Consider the following 20,396-nt stretch of genomic DNA (forward strand, 5'->3'; position numbering starts at 1 on the left):
GGGTCTCAGGTTATGAAGGGCATGGGTCATAGCATATGTGCAGGCAGCTGGACCAGCTTGACCTGCCTCAGAGGTCAACATCACACACCTTTATTCCCACCACCGAGGTGTTGGTGCAGCACACCGGGAAACTGAGGCACACACAGTATTCATGCAAAACAGTAAAACTGACATAGACTCAACAGTAAGACTCACATACAACATAACAAGGGAAAATCCCCACTTCGTCACGCTCCCACCCCACAGCTCCCTGCTAGCCCAATTCTGGGTTTCTCTCCAGCTCTGTCGGTGGTCCTCACTCCCGCCCCACAGCTCCCTGCTTGCCCAGTCCTGGGCTCCTCCCAACTCTGCCGGTGCCCCTCACTCCCGCCTCACAGCTCCCTGCTTGCCCAGTCCTGGGCTCCTCCCCAGCTCTGCTGCTGCCCCTCACTCCCGCCCCACAGCCCCCTTGCTAGCCCAGCCCTGGGATCCACACATAGCTCTGCTGATGCCCCTCACTCCTGCCCCACAGCCCCCTGCTAGCCCAGTCCTGGGATCCACACACAGCTCTGTTGATGCCCCTCACTCCTGACCCGTAGTCTCCGGCTGTGCCAGTGCAGGGTGCCCTAGTGAAGAGGAGCTAGTTGCTGCAAAGTAGGTGGCTGGGATGTGACAAGCAGGGCTCAACTGAGCCCCGCAGCTCACGTTGTGTGTGTAGCGCTGGGGCTGGGCAGGGTCCCTGACTCCCTCGTCTTGGGGACTGGCCTGCATGCTCACAGGGAGCCAGTGGCAGGATCCTGTTGTCTCTGAGCTACGTCTGCACAAATGGCCAGCAGGTGGCACTACCATTGCACAGGGTCAGGGGCCTGGAGGCTGGGGGTGCAGCCCCCCGCAGCGGGATGGGATAGGAAGGTCTGGGGGTGTTCAGGTCCCTGTTCCTGTGCCAGGAAGCTCTGCTCTGCTGGGCACCTGGTGATACTGCTGGGCCTGGCACAGTGTGCTGTGTCCTCCTGTGGCAGCCAGCCCATGGTGCTGCCAGTCTCTCTGCTACCCAGCGCAGCTAGCCCTGCTCTACAGGCAGGCACTGGCCAGGCATTCGGGGCCCCAGGAGAACTGACGTTGCCCATCTCGCTGTGCCCAGGCTGCCTCAGGGAAGTTCTTGCCGCTGGCGCAATGGTTTTACTTCGATGCGCTGGAGTGCCTGCCTGAGCAGGGCACCACGCTGCTGACGGAGGAGTCCTGTGCCCCGGTGAGTGCTGTGCCCACTGCCGCCCGCTGATAGACACAGCCTGGGAGCCACTGGCTCTGGGGCTGGGCCCCTCACTCAGCCCTGTGCAGGGATAGGTTGCTAGGCGTCCGGTTTTTGACTGGGATGCCCGGTCGAAAAGGGACCCTGGCGGTTCTGGTCAGCACAGCTGACCGGGCTGCTAAAAGTCCAGTTGGCACCCCAACCCTCTGCCCCAGCCCTGAGACTCTTCCCACACTCCAAACCCCTCAGCCCCAGCCTGGAGCCCCCTCCTGCACCCCAAACCCCTCATTCTTGGCCCCACCCCAGAGCCCACACCCCCAGCTGGAGCCCTCACCCCCTCCACACCCCAACCCTCTGCTCCAGCCCTGATCCCCCTCCCACATTCCAAACCCCTCGGCCCCAACCGGGAGCCCCCTCCTGCACCCCAAGCCCCTCATCCCCGGTCCCACCCCAGAGCCGGCACTCCCAGCTGGAGCCCTCACCCCCTCCTACACCCCAACCCCCTTCCCCAGCCTGGGGAAAATGAGCAAGTGAGTGAGGGTGGGGGAGAGCGAGTGACGGAGGGAGGGGGATGGAGTGAGTGGAGGCAGGGCCTCGGAGAAGGGGCAAGGCAGAGGTGGGGCCTCAGGGCATGGCAAGGGTGTTCGGTTTTCTGCAATCAGAAAGTTGGCAACCCTATGTGGGGAGCCAGCTGGGGGAGGAGCAGGGTGGGCCCTGCTGAAGGGGGTCAGTGTGGGGAGCCAGCTGGGGGAGGGGCGCTGTGGGGGAAGTTGGTTGGGGGAGGGGTGCTGTGAGGGAGCTGATGTCAGTCTGTCCCTCTGCTCCAACAGCGTGGCAGCCGCTACGATGGGCAGATCGCTGTGTTCGGGGCTGACTTCCAGGAGAGGCTGGGACGGCAGAAGTACTTCGTGGTGAGCAGGGTGGGAGAGGGGCCAGGAGGTGGGACGGAGGGCTGGGGGGCAGAGTGGGTGAGGCAGGGCACTCAAGGCGGAACCATGCTGACCTCACCTCCTCTCGCTAGGTGGGAGCCGGAGCTATTGGCTGTGAGCTGCTGAAGAACTTTGCAATGATTGGGCTGGCGGCTGGCGAGGGCGGGAGCGTCACCGTGACGGACATGGACACCATTGAGCGCTCCAACCTCAGCCGGCAGCTGCTCTTCCGCCCGCGGGATGTGGGTGTGAGTGGGGCGAGGGCCGGGCAAGGCCTTGACTATGATTGCTAACTGTCTAATCACACAAATCCAAAAGCCCTGCCCCGCCCCTTTCCCTGAGGCCCCACCCCTGCCACGCCCCTTCTCTGAGGCCCCGCCCCACTCGCTCCATCTGTCCCCTCCATCACTCATTGTCCCCCACCCACACTCACTTTCACCAGGCTGGTACAGGGGGGGCGTGTAGGCTTTGGGCTGGGGCCGAGGGGTTCGGAGTGTGGGAGGAGGCTCTGAGCCTGGGGGTTGGGGTGCAGGAAGGGATGCGGGGTGCAAACTCTGGCCAATGGGAGCTGCGGAGTTGGCTCTTAGGGCGGGGGCAGCGCATGAAGACCCCCTGTGCCTGCCCCAGGGGCTGCAGGGATGTGCTGTCCACTTACGGGAACAGCGCAGAGCCAGGGCAGGCAGGGAGCCTGCCTTCACCCCGCTCCGGTGCCAGATTTTTAGCACCTAAAATCTCTTGGCTTGGCTTCAGTAGCCTCCAGGAGATTGAGCCCAATTCTGGGAGACTCCGTTAGAAATCGGGAGAGTTGGCAACCCTAGCCCTTGACACCCTTCACTCTTAACCTGCAGCCCCCTGCTGCCCCAGCCCTGGGCTCCCCCCAGCTCTGCCAGTGCCCCTCACTCCCCGACCTGCAGCCCCCTGCTAGCCCAACCCTGGGCTCCCCCATCCCCCAGCTTTGCTGGTGCCCCTCACTCCCAACCCGCAGCCCCCTGCTGCCCCAGCCCTGGGCTCCCCCTTCTCTGCTGGTGCCCCTCTCTCCCGACCTGCAGCCCCCTGCTTGCCGAGTCCTGGGCTCCACCGTCTCCTAGCTCTGCCATTGCCCCTCACTCCCGACCCACAGCCCCTACCTGGGCGGTTCTGCATGGGGGATAAGGATGGGTGCGTCTGAGGGAGGGGGAGAGGGAGTGCAGCCTCCTGCCTGGCTCTGACTCTTGCCCTTTGTCCCCTGGCTGTGCCCAAGGGGTCCCTGGTGTGCAGGGCCGGCTTTAGGCTCTGCGGGGCCCGATTAAAAAGAGCTGCTGCCGAAGATAGTGGCGGGACTTCGGCAGCAGCTCAATTGGCTGCCGGTGCCTTCGGTGGATGGTCCTTCTTCCGCGGCAGTGATTGAGCTGCCGCTGAAGACAGCAGCGGGACTTCGGTGGCAGCTCTATTGGCTGCCGGTGCCTTCGGCGGCACAGCGGCGGAGGGTCCTTAGGGATGTTGCGGGGCCCTCTTAGGGGCGCGGGGCCCGATTTGGGTGAATCGCCCTAAAGCCAGCCCTGCTGGTGAGGGGTCGGGCGCCATCCAGGGGCACTGACTTTCCACAGCCTGGACCGTTATCCTCCCTGCCACTGGCTCTGGGCCCGGAAGCGGTCCGTGGAGCTGGCAGATAACAAAGGAGCAGCCCAGCCTGGCCCAGTACCTGGGCTGGGGTCTCCCTGGGGGGTGCAGCACCAATGGGGGTGGGGTTCCCTGGTCCCCCCTCTGCTCACGGCTCCCGTGGCCCTTGCAGAAGCTGAAGTCAGAGACGGCGGCGGCAGCGGTACGGCGCATGAACCCCACGACCAGGGTGACGGCCCAGCCGCACCATGTGGGGCCCGACACGGAGACGTTCTACGGAGATGACTTCTTCATGGCCCTGGATGGTGTGACCAACGCACTGGACAGCATGCAGGCCCGTGAGTGTCCAGGCACTGCCAGAGGCAGCCTGGCCCTGAGCGCCTGGGGCCACGCCCCTGTCACATACTCCCACTGCCCACACCCCACACCTTGCCATGCCACATGCCTGTGTCCCCACACCCACATTCCCACACCCCTGCCACATACTGCCACTGCCCATGCCCCACACCTCACCACGCCACATGCCTGTGCCTTCACGCCCACTGCCACATTCCCACGTCCCACCCCATACTGCCATTGCCCACACCTCACACCCTACATGCTTGTGCCTCCACGCCCACTGCTACATTCCCACGTCCTGCCCCATACTACCATTGCCCACACCCTGCCATGCCACATGCCTGTGCCTCCACGCCAATTCCCACGTTCCTACGCCCCTGCCACATACTGCCACTGCCCACGCCCAACAGTCCGCCACGCCACATTTCCATGCCCCTGCCACACCCACCCACCCACATCGCCAGCTTGTGCCAGCTCGCCACAGGCCCCGCCTGGCACAGAAACTGACCCAGGACAGGCACTGGGAAGAGGTTGCTGCTTCCTTCCCTGGCCTTGGCTCAGTCTCTGCTCTGCCTCCCTTGGCTGGGGCATTTCCTGGGGGTCTCTGCTGGGTGGAGCTTCCTGAGATCTCATCCGAAAGGCAGTGCCTCCTGGGGGGCTAGCAGAATGCACCCCAGGGCCTTGCTCTCTAGCTGACCCAGAGGCTGCCTGGGCGGGGGGAGGGGCAGAAGTGTGGCATCCCCATGAGCTCGCCACTTGTTTCCCACAGGGGCCTATGTTGACGGCCGCTGCATCCGCTACCTCAAGCCCCTGCTGGACTCGGGCACTGAGGGCACCAAGGGCCACGTGCAGGTCGTCGTGCCCCACCTGACGCAGCCGTTCGGAAGCCCCCCGGACCTCACGGAGTCAGCCGTGCCCCTGTGCACCCTGCGCCACTTCCCCAGTGCCATCGAACACACCCTGCAGGTGGCTGTCTCTCCCCGCTTCCGGAACCTGGGCCCTCTCCATCCTGGGCTTGGGACTGGCCCCTCCCCACCCCTGGCCTGGCCCACTCCTGTCCAGAGATCGGGCCTCCCCACCCCTGGCCTGGGCCTGGCCCCTCCCTGCATCCTGAGGTTAGGCCCGGCCCTTCCTCCCTGCCCCAGACCTGAACCCCCTCCAATCTGTGCCCTGTCCCCAGCCGGTGCCTTCCCCGACCCCAGTTGCCCAGTAGATGCCCGCCCCATGGTGAAGTCCCGGAGCCAGTGGCCAGGCTGCGCCATAGCCCTTCTCTAGCTGTCCGATGCAGGCCCAGGCCATCTGGGGCTCAGCAAGGGCAGGGGCGACTGTGCCTGCGGCAGGCCTGGGGAGCACTCTGATCTAGGGTTACCATTCGTCCGGATTTACCCGGACATGTCCTCCTTTTTGTGTTAAAAGTAGCGTCCGGGGGGGAATTTGTAAATCACTAAAAATGTCTGGGATTTCCCTCCCATGCAGAGCGAGGCACGGCTGGGAGGGCTGCAGCAAATTCAGCCACTCGCATGGGGCTCTGGCAGCCAGAGCCCTTCCCCCGCAGCTTGCCGGTCTGGACTCCGGAGCAGCTGTAGAGCTCCTCCTCCCCCCCTTCCCTCCCCACATTCTGAGCCGGCCGGCCTGCCAGGCCATTTGCATCGGCCTTGGCAGCTCCTCCTCCCCTGCAGCCCAGCGCCCCGCTCTGGCAGCACTGTGCAGGGTCAGGGACTGGGTTGTGTGTTGCGCTGGGGAGTGCAGCCACGTGTCCGGCTCTGCACAGAGCCCAACACCATGTTCTGAGCGGCGGGTAAGGGGGCCAGCGGGCAGGAGAAGGGGCAGGGAGATTTTGGAGGGGGCAGTCAAGAGACGGGGTGGGGTCGGGAGTTTGGGGGGGGGCTTTTTGGGGGGGTGGAGAAGGTTTTGGGCAGTCAGGATACAGGTAGAGGGTAGGGTCCTGGGGGGCAGTTTGGGGGGGTGTCTTAGGAGGGGGCAGTTAGGGGACAAGGAACAGGGAGGCTTAGGTAGGGGGTGGGGTTCTGGAGGGCAGTTAGGAGCAGGGGTCCCAGGAGGGGGCAGTCAGGGACAAGGAGTGGGGGGGGGGTTTGGGAGTTCTGGGGGAGGGCTGTCAGGGGGCAGGGGTGGGGAGAGGGATCGGAGCAGTCAGGGGACAGGGAGCAGAGGGGTTTAGATGGGTCGGTAGTTCTTGGGGGGGGGCTGTCAGGGGGTGGGGAGTGGTTGGATGGGGCGTGGGAGTCCCAGGGGTCTGTCTGGGGGTGGGGGTGTGGATAAGGGTTGGGGCAATCAGGGTACAGGTAGGGGGTAGGGTCCTAGGGGGCCAGTTAGGATGGGGGGAGGGTCTCAGGAGGGGGCAGTCAGGGGACAAGAGGCAGGGAGGCTTAGGTAGGGGGTGGAGTCCTGGGGGGCAGTTAGGGGCAGGGGTCCCAGGAGGGGGCAGTCAGGGGACAAGGAATGGGGGAGGGTTGGGGGTTCTGAAGGGGGCGGGAAGTGGGAGGGGCAGGGGCGGGGCTAGGGCAGGACGGGGGCAGGGCTCCTCCCGTCCTCTTTTTTGCTTGCTGAAATATGGTAACCCTATCTGATCTGCCAAGTGGCTCTCCGGGCACTGCAGTTCCCAGCCCTGCACTGGGCCCCTAGCCTCTGGCCTGCTTATTTGGCAGAGGAATGGGCTGTCGGGGCTGCTGGCAGGGCCTTCCTGCTTCCCAGCCAACACACTGCCCCTCCTGCCCACACGCTGCCCCCTACTCACATGCTGCCCCCCACCGACACAGACCCTTGGACATGCAGCCCCGCACCCTGCACACACCATGCGCACGGCCCAGGCCCTGCCTCTCTCCCTGTCTTGGGGCCTGGCACTAGGCCTTGGGGGCTGCAGGAGCTGTCGCCGGGCCCCCTCCTAGAAAGCCCCTGCCCTGGCCTCCTGCCCCTGCTCCCGCCCCACTGCTGGGGCTCTGAGCACCCAGCAGCCAGAGCATTTGGCCCTCAGCATGGGCCGCGCCAGGGGGCAGCATGGGGGTCCTGCCCATGCCCTGATAGGATTGGGTGAGAGTGGGGCAACCCCAGCCTGTGTGTAACTCACCCCCTCCCCTACAGTGGGCCCGGGATGAGTTTGACGGTCTCTTCAAGGTGCCTGCGGAGAATGTCAACAAATTCCTGGAGTGAGTGTGGGCCGGAGGGGGCTGTAGGGTGGCTCTGGGGGGTGGGGGTTGTGTGGCTGAAGGGAGCTGTGGGGGTTGGGGGGCTGAGGAGGGTGCTGGGGGGCAGGGGTTGGGCAGCTGAAGGTGCCTCTGGGGGGTGGGGGGCTGAGGGAGGTTCTGGGGGGTTGGGTGGCTGATGGGAGGTGTGAGGGTTGGGGACTGGAGGGGGACTCTGGGGGGCAGGGGTTGGGCAGTTGAGGGGGCCACTGAGGATTTGGGGGGCCGGAATGGGGCTCTGACATTGGGGCCTGTCCGTGGTCTCTGTGGCCCAGCGGCTCACACGTACCAGGGCTCAGGGGCCAGCCTGGAAAGGTCCAGGATGCCTGGGTTCTCCCTGGCTGGGTGACCCTCCCCTGCTGGCCCTGGCTCTGGCACTGTGCTGCACTGTGTGTGTGTGGGACTAGGGCTCAGCCTGACACTGCCCTGTACCCATAGGGACCCAGCCTTCCTGGAGGTACAGCGGACGATGCAGGATCTGGAGGGGGTGCGAAGCAGCCTGCAGGAGAAGCCACGCAGCTGGCAGGACTGTGTGAGCTGGGCCAGGCAGCGCTGGGAGAGCCTCTATCACCACACAATCCTGAACCTGCTGCACGCTTTCCCACCCGGCCATGTGAGCAGCACCGCGGGCACCCCAGGCTCCCATCCCCCCGGCTCAGTGCCCCGGACTCCAATCTCTCCCCCAGTGCCCCCAAGCTCAGTGCCCCAGGCTCCCATCCCCCCCCCCCAGCTCCCATCCCCCCACCCCTGGCTCAGTGCCCCGGTCTCCCTCCCCCACTTCCTGGCTCAGTACCCTGGGTCTCCTGTCCCTCTTGTTGAGCACCCCTGGCTACGGTCCCGGTCCCGCATCTCAGTACATCAGGCTCCGATCCTCCCGGCTAAATATTCCTAGTTCTGATCCCCCCCAGCTCAGTACTCCGGGCTTCAATCCCCCGGCTCAGTGTCCTGGGTTTCCATCCCCCCGGCTGAGTACCCCAGCCTTCAATCCCCCTGGCTCAGTGCGCTGGACTCCGATGCCCCCGGCTCAGTGCCCCTGGCTCCCATCCCCCCCCAGCTCAGTACCTTAAGTTCCCATCCCCCCCCCCGGCTCGGTAGCTCAAGCTCCCATCCCCCCCCCCCCCGGCTCAGTAGCTCGGGCTCCCATCCCTCCCCCTCGCTCTCCCCCGGATCAGTAGCTCGGGCTCCCATCCCTCCCCCCTGCCCCCGGCTCAGTAGCTCGGGTTCCCACCCCTCAGCTCAATGCTCCCATCCCCCCGACTCAGTACCCAGGGCTCCGATGCCCTCAGTTCAGTGCCCCGGGCTTCCATTCCCCTGTAAAGATGCTGCTTTTGGTGGGACACTTCTGAGAGTATCAATTCAGGACAAATTGCTTAGAGCAGGGCAGTCACAGCCCAAAGCTGCGGTTTCTCCACTTCTAAGGCAAACCAAACCAGACAGAGAGGGCTTTGGTTTTACCTCACTGCAACACATTAGTTACAAAATCACCATTAGCATTAACAACAAATCCATTGCAAGTGTCCATTTACAATCATGGTTGTCATGCCACACCTTTGGCTCAATACCATTGGAGTTTGGGCATTTTAGGGTTAACCTGTTGCTTCCCTTTGCAAAATTCAGTTTTTTCTTTCCTCCTTGTCCTGCAGGATCAAACCCTGATTTTTCTTGCTTAACAGAATTCACTGGCTGATGGGGTGGGCTCTCTGTGCTAACAGCTATTAGCAAGTCCTTCCCCTCCCAGCCAGACAAGTAATTTGCATTACCACAGACAGGAGCCAGTCCACCAGTTTTCATATCCTTAACTGCTATCATTTCCAAGGCTGGACTCTGTCTTAAAGAGATACCACACAAATCCAAAGAATCTGAGGGTGAGAGTTTGCTTGCTCTCCTCTGCATCCTCAAGCATTTAGCCATAAAACTGTTCTGCTTTGAAACACCAGTAACCAAATCTGTCCTCAGACCCTGAAGCACAGACTGCTCACTTAAAGAATTAGAATGGAGACATTCCTGTTCCAACACCATTGTCTTCCCAACAAGCTGGCCAAACACAGCCACTTGGTTATAGGGTTGCTCAACTTTCTTAACAGCTCTTACTCCATCTGAGACCTTCTCAAAGCTACCCACACTGGATCTTTCAAAAGGAAAGTCAGTGGATCCATTCACAACAGAAAATTTCTGGCTGTTAGGAACTGAAACTTCCTTGATTAAATCACTCTCACACCCTTCAGTTTCAGGGAACTGCTTGCACAGATTACCATGAGGATTCCTTTCCCCAGGAGCTTTTCTAAGCAGCAAATCACCCCTCACAGAAATTTTGCCCTTACCCTCTTCACCTAGGGTGAAGGAACACTTTCCTGAGCAACAACAGACTTTTTCTGGGTCTTACTTACATCCAGGATCACCTTTGGCCCATCAGGCAGATTTCTACACAATCCCCTTTCAGGCAAACCCATAGACTTCCTAGATAAAAGGTTAGAAACATTTCCTTTCCCTTTGCCACACACAACTTCAGGAATCCTTTCCTTCTTGCTACAAGTTTCCACACCATCAGTAGGTAACACAACCAAATCACCTTCATGCTCTCCTTGTGCCCTGGCTAGGGTATTACCCTGATTAGACAGAGTTGCTACACCCTTTACCAACCACACACTAGCAATAGGAAAAATATAAGCACCAGAATTGTCTGGTCTCTGGGATTTTGCTAAGACACTAACTGGATGCAACTTAGTTACAGTGCCATTCGCCCCAGTAGACACAGACTTAGGACCATTCCCTTCCTGGGCTTTAGTTGAATTCAGAACCAATTCTGAGACAACTGCACTATTCTCAACCATCACAGGCTGAAAGGCACCTTCTGTCTGCTCCACAGACAAAGAAGAGCTGGAGACATCTTTTTTACCAGACACACAGCTCAGGATTTCATTTCCCTTGTCCCAGCACACAGGGCTGTTCACAGACAACTTCTTGGAGACTGAGGTAGCTTCCTCCATAGGCAAGTCAATACCCCTGACAGATACAGGCACATTTCCTTCACTATCACTATTCTCCACACAGGAAACAGGTAAGGTATAGGGACATTCATCTTCCACTATCCCTGCCTTCCCAAACTGCTGACTAGACAAAGCCATCAGCTCACAAGGCTGCCTTGGCTCCTCCAAACTTTTCCTGCCTTCCTCTCCTTTGGCCTGGTCCCCACTAAGTCCCCACTTCGGACTAAGGTACGCAAATTCAGCTACGTTAATAACATAGCTGAATTCGAAGTACCTTAGTCCGAACTTACCGCGGTCCAGACGCGGCAGGAAGGCTCCCCCGTCGATGCCACGTACTCCTTTCGGCGAGCTGGAGTACCGGCGCCGACTGCGAGCACTTCCGGGATCGATCCCAGAACATCGATTGCGTGCCGCCGGACCCTCCGGGAAGTGAAGACAAGGCCTTTGTCCCAGCACACAGGGCTGATTACAGACAAAGACTGGGAGAGTGGGGCAGCTTCCTTACCAGGCACCTTGCCACTCCCAACAGATAAACTGCTCTTCTTACTACACTGAGCCACTGCCAGCAAATCACAGTTACCCTTTTCAGGTTCACTTTTACAAGCTGTACTAGCCACCAATGCATCACCCATCAAAACTCCACCCTTTCCTTCCTCAGTTAGGGCTTCCACCTGACCATCCACTTTAATCTGCTCCAGAGAAACATTTTCCTGCCCAATAAGATTTTGCTGCTCTTGATTTAACTCCAGATTCACTTCGGAGACACTAGACCGACATTCAGAAACTTCATTTACAAACAAATAGCTCTTCTCATACAAACCTTTGGAGCAACCCTCCCCAGGCAAATCATTGCCCACAATAGACACAGGTTTAAGATCATTCCTGTCCTGTGACTGACTACCTGGACTGAACAAAGCTTTAACATTTTCCCCAATCAAAAGATCCTTAGGCAATAACTTTTTTACACCAGCTATAACTTCATGCTTAGCACCATTCCATTCAAGGTGGATTCTGGCTAAAGGCACGCGTACAGTAAACTCATAGAGGACTACAACATTCACACTTTGATTTGGTAAATAATCTTCCTCTTTGACAAGATCTGCTTTAACAAGAGTGATGTTAGAAGCCATAATTTGCCCTAAACAGCTTTTACTATTGACTTTTACAGTCTCTGTGAATTTTTCATTACCACTCCCATACAGAGCATTGGCACAAGTTATGGAGCCACCCTTTACTGAACACACAGTAAAAGCATTTACATAAAAGGTGGCAGTATTGGGGTACATTTGGTTACACCCAGACAACTGCTCAGAGTTATACAACATACCAACATTGTTATAAACTGGACTTTCAAGAGGATACAATTTCTGTTTTTCTTCCCTTGCTTTTTTGACTTGGAGCTGAAATCTTTGCACTTTTGCCTCAGCTTCTAGTTCCTGCAATCGAATTTCCGTCAGTCTTTGTTCATGCTCAAGTTGCAGTTTACTTGCTGCCTTTTGCATTTCAATTGCTTCTGCCTTCTGATCACTGGCCATTAACAGATCTCTCAGTTCTTGATTTGTAGCTTTCTTTCTAAAGCTTATCCCCTTTTCTGAACGCAAATCTTTCAGGGCTTTTTTGTCAAGGCCCCCATAAGCTCTTTGCTCACCCATTGCAACTGTTCTTTAACCAACCAAACTCTCAATCCCAAAATTCAAATTTGGATAACGTGGGGTTCTGACCCAAAGCTTAATTGACCTGGTTCTGTGGATCCAAGCACGACTACGCCACTGTGACAATGCGGTTCTGGCGGAACCCAACTGAGAGTGCCAACTCAGGACAAATTGCTCAAACAGGGCAGTTACAGCCCAAGGCTGGGGTTTTTTCCACCTCTAAGGCAAACCAAACCAGCCAGACTAGGAGGACTTCGGTCTCACCCCACTGGCTAACCGCAAGTCTCACAAGCAATCTCCTTAGACACTCCAGTTTCCCAGTATTACTACCAGTGCCACTTGTTATGGGGACAAATGGTTATGAAAACCAATACCCCAGTAAAAGAAAAAGGTTCTCCTGATCCCAAAGGACCAAGCCCCAGACCCAGGTCAATATACAAATCAGATCTTACCCACAAATCACACTGTTGCCAATCCTTTAGAATCTAAAATCTAAAGGTTTATTCATAAAAGGAAAAAGATAGAGATGAGAGTTAGAATTGGTTAAAGGGAATCAATTACATACTGTAATGGCAAAGTTCTTGGTTCAGGCTTGCAGCAGCGATAGAATAAACTGCAGGTTCATATCAAGTCTCTGGAATACATCCCCCGCTGGGATGGGTCCTCAGTCCTTTGTTCAAAGCTTCAGCTTGTAGTAAAGTTCCTCCAGAGGTATGAAGCAGGATTGAAGACAAGATGGAGATGAGGCATCAGTCTTATATAGACTTTTCCAGGTGTAAGAACACCTCTTTGTTCTTACTGTGGAAAATTACAGCAAAATGGAGTCTGGAGTCACATAGGCAAGTTCCTGCATACTTTGCTGAGTCTCAAGGCATATTTGCCTTCTCTCAATGGGTCCATTGTATAGCTGATGGTCCTTAATGGGCCATCAAGCAGGCTAGGCAGAGCTAACACCAGTTTGTCTGGGATGTCACCCAGCAGCATAGCATAAGTTTGAAATACAGACAGTATAGAGCCAATATTCATAACTTCAACTACAAAATTGATACACACATATAGACAGCATAATCATAACCAGTAAACCATAACCTTGTCTTAGACACCCCATTTGACCCCCTTTATACAAGATTTGCGTGCCACTACAGGACCTTGGTTGCAACAATGATCGATATGGTCCCAGATTATATCAATAACGTCACACCTTCGTTGCAGCAATGATCTATACAGTCACAGTTCATGTCAATAATGTCACACCGCCTGGCTCAGTGCCACGGGCTCCCATCTCTCTGGCTCAGTACCTTGGGCTCTGATCCCTCCTGCTCAGTGCCCCGGACCCCGATCCCTCAGACTCTGATACCCCCGGCTCATTGCCCCGGGCTCCCATCCTCCCAGCTCAGTACTCTGGGTTTCCATCCTCCCAGCTGAGTGTCCCAGGCTCCCATCCCTCCGGTTCAGTGCCCTGGGCTTCCATCCCCCCGGCTCAGTGACCTGGGCTCCCATCCCCTGGCACAATGCCCCTGGATCCGATCCCCTCTGGCTCAGTACCCTGGGTCTCCGATCCCCCTTTTTGAATAGTTCTAGCTCCGATCCCGTGGCTCAGTACCTCGGACTCTGATCCCCCTGGCTCTATACTTCTGTCTCCCATCCCCCCAGCTCAGTGGCCTAGGCTCCAACCCCCTGGCTCAGTACTCCTGGCTCCCATCCCCCCAGCTCAGTGGCCCAGGCTCCATCTCCCTGGCTCAGTACTCCGGGCTCCCATCCCCCAGGCTCAGTGCCCTGGGCTCCCATCCCCCTGGCTCAGTGCCCCGGGCTCCCATCCCCCCAGCTAAAGTGCCCCAGGCTCCCATCCCCCCAGTTCAGTGCCCCCGGCTCCCATCCCCTTGGATCAATGCCCCTGGCTCCGATCCCCCCGGCTCAGTGCCCTGGGTCTCTGATCCCCCCTTGTTGTGTACCCCAGGCTCCGATCCCCACCTCCCAGTAGCCCCCGGCTTGGTATCCCAGGCTCCAATCCCCTGGCTCATACCCTGGGCTCTGATCCCTCTGGGCTCCAATCACCCCCAGGGCCTCCAGGCTCAGTACACCAGGCTCTGCCCCCTGTACTTCGCATGGATCTGGTCCCCCCTGAATTCCTGGGCTCTCATCCCCCCCGGGCCTCTATCAATCCACCTCTTGACGCCCTCCTAACCCTTCGGCCCTTGCCTCCCGGCCCCCCCAAACCCCCAGTGCACCCTCCCGCAGGGTCCCCTGAGCCCACAAGTCCCTTCTGCGTTTCCCACAATGGAGCTTCAGCTCCCTGGTTCCTATGACCTGCCCTGGAGCTGCACACGGGGAGGGGAGCCTCCATTGGCTGGGCCTCTTGCTGGCCCTGGCCTGACCCCTGGCTTCCCCTGTCCTCAGGAGACCAGCCCCGGGGTCCCCTTCTGGGCAGGACCCAAGAGATGCCCCCAACCCCTGGAGTTTGACTGCGACAATGTAAGTGGGGAGCAGGTGAGGGTGCCTGCGGGTGGGGGCTGGGGCTATGGGGGCAGGGCCAGTGGTGGAGCCAGGACCCAAGCTGCAGGGAGCTCTGTGCTGGGGCTAGTGGATGAGGCGTGGCCCCTGTTGGGGTGGTGCCTGTGTTAGAGTTTGGGTTATGGCGACCAAGGCCCAAGGGGTGGGACCCATGCTAGGGGCAGGGCTCATGTTGGGGGTGAGACTGTGAGGGGCAGGATCTGTGCTTGGGGCAGGGGCTGAGGGACCTGGGGGCAGGTGGGTGAGTGTGGTTGGGTGATGGCACCAGGTGTGGGCGAGTGGGCGAGGATGCCAGGCGTGGGCGGTTGGATGTGGGTGATGGTGCAGGGTACAGGCGGGCGAGTGGATGATGGTGCAGGGCAATGGTGGGTGGGCAATGGTGCAGGGTATAGGCAGCCGGGTGGATAATGGCACAGAGTGATGGTGGGTGGGCGAGTGAGCGCGGGTGACAGTGCATGGTACAGGTGGGTGGGTGGGCGAGGGTGCTGGGCATGGGACGGTACAGGTGGTGTGTGGGTGATGGTGCAGGGTAGAATCATAGAATATCAGGGTTGGAAGGGACCTCAGGAAGTCATCTAGTCCAACCCCCTGCTCAAAGCAGGACCAATTCCCAACTAAATCATCCCAGCCAGGGCTTTGTCAAGCCGGGCCTTAAAAACCTCCAAGGAAGGAGATTCCACCACCTCCCTAGGTAACGCATTCCAGTGCTTCACCACCCTCCTAGTGAATTAGTGTTTCCTAATATCCAACCTAGACCTCCCCCAAATATATGGAGAGATACACTTATCTTATAGAGCTGGAAAGGACCCTGAAAGGTCATTGAGTCCAGCCCCCTGCCTTCACTAGCAGGACCAAATACTAATTTTTACCTCTGATCCCTAAGTGGCCCCCTACAAGGATTGAACTCACAACCCTGGCTTTAGCAGGCCAATGCTCAAACCACTGAGCTATCCCTCCCCCCACTACAGGTAGGCGAGTGCATGATGATGCAGGGTGATGGTGCCGGGCACAGTGTGCGGGTGGGTGGACGAGGGTGCCAGGCATGGGCGTGTGATGGTGTCACGCCCTGCATCCCCCACTTCCTGCAATTCACTGTGACTCTAGCTAGCCAGTAAAACAGAAGGTTGATTAGACGACAGGAACACGGTCTAAAACAGAGCTTGTAGGTACAGAAAACAGGACCCCTCAGTCAGGTCCATCCTGGGAGGTGGGGAGCCCAGACCCAGGTTCTGGGCCTCCCTCCATCTCCCCAGCCAGCTCCAAACTGAAACTCCCTCCAGCAGTCTCACCCAGCCACACTACCAGCTCCTCCTCCAGCCTCTGTCCAGTTTCCCTGGCAGAAGGTATCACCTGGCCCCAACCCCTCCTGGGCTTAGGTTCCGAAGGGCAGCCGCCATCGTTTACGTGCTGGCCATCAAATATCATCCCTTAGTGATGTCACACCCTTATTGCCCATCACCATCTAGTATTGGTGCAGTACCCCAGGGAAACGGAGGCATGCCCCGTGTTAGCAGAAGACAGTAAACTAGTAAAACCCCCATGCAACATTACCAGGTTAATACTCCCTATTCTATCACAGATGGTGCAGGGTATGGGCGACTGGATGATGGCCAGGGCAATGGTGCCGGGTATAGGCGGGTGACGGTGCAGGGTACAGGTAGGCGGGTGGATGATGGCACAGGGCGATGGTGACAATGCAGAGCACAGGCAGGTGGGTGGGCACCGGGCGGGGGCGGGTGATGGTGCAGGGTATGGGTGGGTGGGTGATGGTGCCGGGTGTGGGCAGGTGGGCATGCGTGACAATGTAGGATAAAGGCGGGTGGGCGGACAACAGCGCTGGGTGATAATGGGGGGTGAGGGCATTGGGCATGGGTGCGTGACGGCGCAGGATGCGGGTGGGTGGGTGATGGTAAGGATGGGTGGGCATGGGTGCCGAGTGCGGGTGACGGTAAAGGGTACAGGCGGTAGGTGGGCGAGTGTGCCGGGTGTGTGCGGGTGATGGTTCAAGGTACCAGCAGTCGGGTGGGCAAGGGTGCTGGGTGTGGGCGAGTGACTGTGCAGGGTACAGGAGGGTGGGTGGATGATGGCACAGGGTGATGGTTAGTGGGACGGAGCAAGGAACAGGCAGGTTGGTTCATGATGGTGTTGGGCTTGGGTGACGGTGCAGGGTACAGGCGGGCGACTGTATGATGGTGCTGGACCTGGGTGCAAAGTACACACAGGCAGGTGGGCAAGGGCACCGGGCATGGTTGGGTGATGGTGCAGGGTACGAGTGGGTGCGTGGCCGAGGACTTCGGGCGTGGGCGGGTTACAGTGCAGGGTAGAGGCGGGTGGGTGCAGAGACAGACGGGTGTGTGGATGATGGCACAGGGCAATGGCACCAAGTATGGGCGGGTGCTGGTGCAGGGTACAGGCTGGCGGGTGAATGATGGTGCAGGGCAATGGTGGGTGGGACGGGTGACAGTACAGAGCACAGGCCAGCATGTGGGCAAGGGTGCTGGACATGGGTGGGTGATGGTGCAGGGTATGGATGGGCAAGGGCACTGGGCAATCATTTTGGGTGTGGGTGGTTGATGGTGCAGAAGGTACAGGCAGGTGGGAGAGGTGGGAGATGGAGGAGTGGAGCAGGGAGTGTAGGGGGAGGGGTCGGACAGGGAAGTGTGGGACAGAGGGAGCAGGGACTGCCCTCCCCCCCGCCTCGCCCCCGCGCTGAGCCAGGCTGTATTCACAGAGCACCCACATGGACTATATCATGGCAGCTGCAAGCCTCTTTGCCCAGACTCACAGGCTGCAGGTGCCCCGGGACCGGGCAGCTGCCAGGGAGACACTACGGGCCATGGCCGTGCCTCCCTTCCAGAGGGAGGTGGGGGTGCGGATCCCTGTCACGGAGGAGGAAATGGAGGAGGTGCCCGGCTGTGTCGGTAAGGGCCATGCTTGGGCCGCGGTGCCAGAGGCTGTGCAGCGGGGAAGGGAAGTGGGTGCCGGCCGTGGTAGGGAGCTCAGCCTGGTGCCAGTTGGGTGGGAGGGGCTCTGCCTGGTGCCGGCGGGCAGGGAGCCCTGCTTGACGTGGGTGGGGGGGGGCTCTATTCTGTCCTGTGGGAGTCGGCGGCCAGGCACCCCAGGACCCAGCACAGAGCAACCCATCACCCTCTGCAGACACCTGCAGGCTCGCTGGCCTGGCGTGGACCCTTCTGGAGTTGACATTTCCCTCGCAGGCGCCGCCTTGGACAGCCCCTGCCCACCAGCCTGCATCTCCATTTGTACCTGCTGCCCAGGGCGGGTGGGTGCCCCCCCACCTGGGCCAGGGGAATCCTGTCCCAGTCTGGCTCCCTGGGGAAAAGGGCACCCTGACTCCAACACCGCCCTCGCTAGGGCTCAGAGGGCGTTGGCACAGGCAGGGCTTGAGCCTGGCCTGTTCCTTGCCTGAGGCTCGGCTGCAGGTCCCATGCTGTCCCTGGGCCCCTCCGAGGTGTGTACTGGCCCCGATCCCCAATGGGCACCACGCAGGCCCTGCTCTGCTGGCCTGGCAGGGCTCCTGGCACCATCTCAGAACAGCCCAGGGCAGTGCCTGCTGGGGACATTGCTGTCCGTGGCTTCACCCCAGGACGGCGCTCAGCCCCAGTCTCCCTGCCAGAGCTGCCCCACCCTGCTGCTGGCTCAGGGGTTTCCTGAGTACCACAGATGGGCCCAGGGGACCAGCCCCCAGCTGCAGCCCCACTGTTCTCTGTGTCCCCTGCAGATGAGGAGCAGCTGGCAGCGCTGAGGCAGGAGCTGGCAGAGCGCAGACGGACATTGCTGGAGGGGGGGTGCAGTAGCACCCACCTCATGGAGCCTATCCACTTTGAGAAGGTAGCGGGGGGCTGCGCTGGCCAGGGTCACTCTCCCCCAGGTGCTGGGGTGGGGGTGTGCTGTGAGCCGTGGCTGGGGTGGGTGGCCGGCCTGGTTGGCATCGCCCAGGGGCTGGGGCTGCAGGAGATTCCAATGTGCCCAGGGGCAGCATGAGGGGCTAGGGTGGAGCATACGGCCCCATCAGCGGGCTGGTCTTTGCCCTGTGGGCGCTGTCTGGGTAGGGACTGTCTATTACTGCCACGTGAGGTCGGGCAGGAGCCAGTGAAGCCACGCAGGGTCGGGCAGGGGCCGGGGTGGGCAAGCAGGGTCAGGCAGGGGCTGGCATGGCCACGTGGGGTCAGGCAGCAGTTGGGCAGGGGCTATTGAAGCCACGTGGGTCAAGCAGGGGGCTGGCATGGCCACATGGGGTCAGGCAGACCCACGGGTCGGGAAGTGCCCAGAGTTGCCAGGCAGCTAGGTGTCCGTGTCACTCAGAACAGGGGTTCATGTCAGAGCCGTGCTGGGCACCCGTGTGCCCCCGCCCCCAGTTCTCATCACGCTCCTCTCGCACTGGCCCTGCAGGATGACGACAGCAATGGCCATGTGGATTTCATCATGGCCGCGTCAAACCTGCGGGCTGCGAACTATGGCATCGCCCCTGCCGACTGGCACAAGGTGCGGGGGGACAGTCCTCTCAGGGCCAGAGGTGGGGTGGGGGCAGGGCCATGCACCCCCAGGGACAGACAAAGGGCGGGGCCAGGGCCATGGGCCTCCCAGGGACAGACACGGGGCGAGGGTGGGGTGATGGCCTCCCCAGGGACAGATGAAGGGTGGGGCCGGGGCCATGCGCCTCCCGGGGACAGATGCGGGGCAATGGGCCCCCCTGGGCACAGATACAGGGCAGGAGTGGGGTGACGGTCCCCCCCCGGGCACAGACATGGGTTGGGGGTGGGACTACGGGCCCCCGGGAACAGACGTGGGATGGGGGTCGGATGATGGGCCCCCTCGGGACAGACACAGGGTGGGGTCGGGGCTGGGGCTATGGGCCTCCCTGGGGACAGATGAGGGGTGGGGGCGGAGGTGGAGGTGGGGCGAAGGCCTCCCCAGGATAGCTGCGAGGTTTGGGGCCCTGCGCCCGCCCTGGCAGCCGCTGCTGACACAGTTCCCTGTTGCCTGGCAGAGCAAGCGGGTAGCGGGCAGGATTGTGCCCGCCATTGCCACCACGACGGCGGCAGTGGCCGGATTGGCATGCCTGGAGCTCTACAAGCTGGTGTGGGGTCACCGGGACCTCGGCTCCTACTGCAACAGTTTCCTGCAGCTTGCGGAGCCGCTGCTCGCCCGCTTCCGGCCCCTGTCGCCCCCAGCCACTTACAAGGTGAGACCCCATGCCCGGCCTTGCCAATGACCTCCCCCGCACCCGGGCAGGGGTTGAGTGGCAAGGAGGGGGAATAGGCCCTCCTCAAGGGCAGCAAAGTCAGTGGCTGGGGGATGCCGGAATCTGGTGCCCGCGCCCTGGCAGTGAGGACTGGCCCAATGCCCCAGTGCAGCACTAGGAGCCACTGTGCTGCAGGGAGCAGGGTGAGGGTCTCCCCGGCAGTCAGGGCTGGCACTTATGCCCCAGTGCAGCACAAGGGGCGCTGTGCTGCAGAGACCCATACAGAGTCTCCCCTGGCAGTCACGGCTGGCTTGATGCCCCAGCGTGGCCCTACGGGGACTGTGCCCTGGAGGTACAGTGTGGGAATGGCCCCAGCCTGTGGCCGTGGGGAGGTTGGCACAGGGAAGGTGCGCCGAGGGTCCTGGCTCACTGTTACACTCCCATCTTCTGTGTGCTGTTATCGGCTCTGGGGTGGCTGCCTGGCTGCACCGCGTTCCTCCCCAGCACGGGCTGCATCTCAGTGGTGGTGGAGGGGAGCATAGCTCTGGACAATGGGCTGCAGCTGTAGCTAGGGATCCCCCACTCTGGGTGGTACTGGAGCAAGGAGAGCCACAGCTGGGGCATTGCAGGCCTATGCCTTGCCCTCTGCCTGGGCACAGGGCCCAGCATGTGAGGGGGGCCTAGACGCTGTGCGCACAGTGTGGGGAGCTGTCCAGCCCCTGACGCCTGGACCGTGCTGGGAGCCAGC

The 20,396-nt window shown here is 60.2% G+C and overlaps 1 protein-coding gene across 4 annotated transcripts in view; it reads left to right on the forward strand.

The window, feature by feature from the left end:
- UBA7 (ubiquitin like modifier activating enzyme 7) overlaps positions 1-20,396 on the forward strand; it is a 68,579-nt gene that overhangs the window by 40,260 nt on the left and 7,923 nt on the right. For 2 of the 4 annotated variants that reach the window (XM_054035411.1, XM_054035414.1), the window contains 12 exons: positions 1,121-1,228; positions 2,059-2,139; positions 2,250-2,405; positions 3,929-4,094; positions 4,865-5,061; positions 7,195-7,259; positions 7,734-7,908; positions 14,332-14,406; positions 17,177-17,366; positions 18,152-18,294; positions 18,856-18,948; positions 19,454-19,648. In XM_054035411.1, the coding sequence (XP_053891386.1) occupies positions 1,121-1,228; positions 2,059-2,139; positions 2,250-2,405; positions 3,929-4,094; positions 4,865-5,061; positions 7,195-7,259; positions 7,734-7,908; positions 14,332-14,406; positions 17,177-17,366; positions 18,152-18,294; positions 18,856-18,948; positions 19,454-19,648 (1,644 nt within the window). The remainder of the gene's footprint in view (positions 1-1,120; positions 1,229-2,058; positions 2,140-2,249; positions 2,406-3,928; positions 4,095-4,864; positions 5,062-7,194; positions 7,260-7,733; positions 7,909-14,331; positions 14,407-17,176; positions 17,367-18,151; positions 18,295-18,855; positions 18,949-19,453; positions 19,649-20,396) is intronic. The other 2 variants (XM_054035412.1, XM_054035413.1) reach the window with 2 other exon arrangements.

This window comes from Malaclemys terrapin, chromosome 7, assembly GCF_027887155.1.
Source record: "Malaclemys terrapin pileata isolate rMalTer1 chromosome 7, rMalTer1.hap1, whole genome shotgun sequence".
Taxonomy (NCBI): Eukaryota; Metazoa; Chordata; order Testudines; family Emydidae; genus Malaclemys; species Malaclemys terrapin.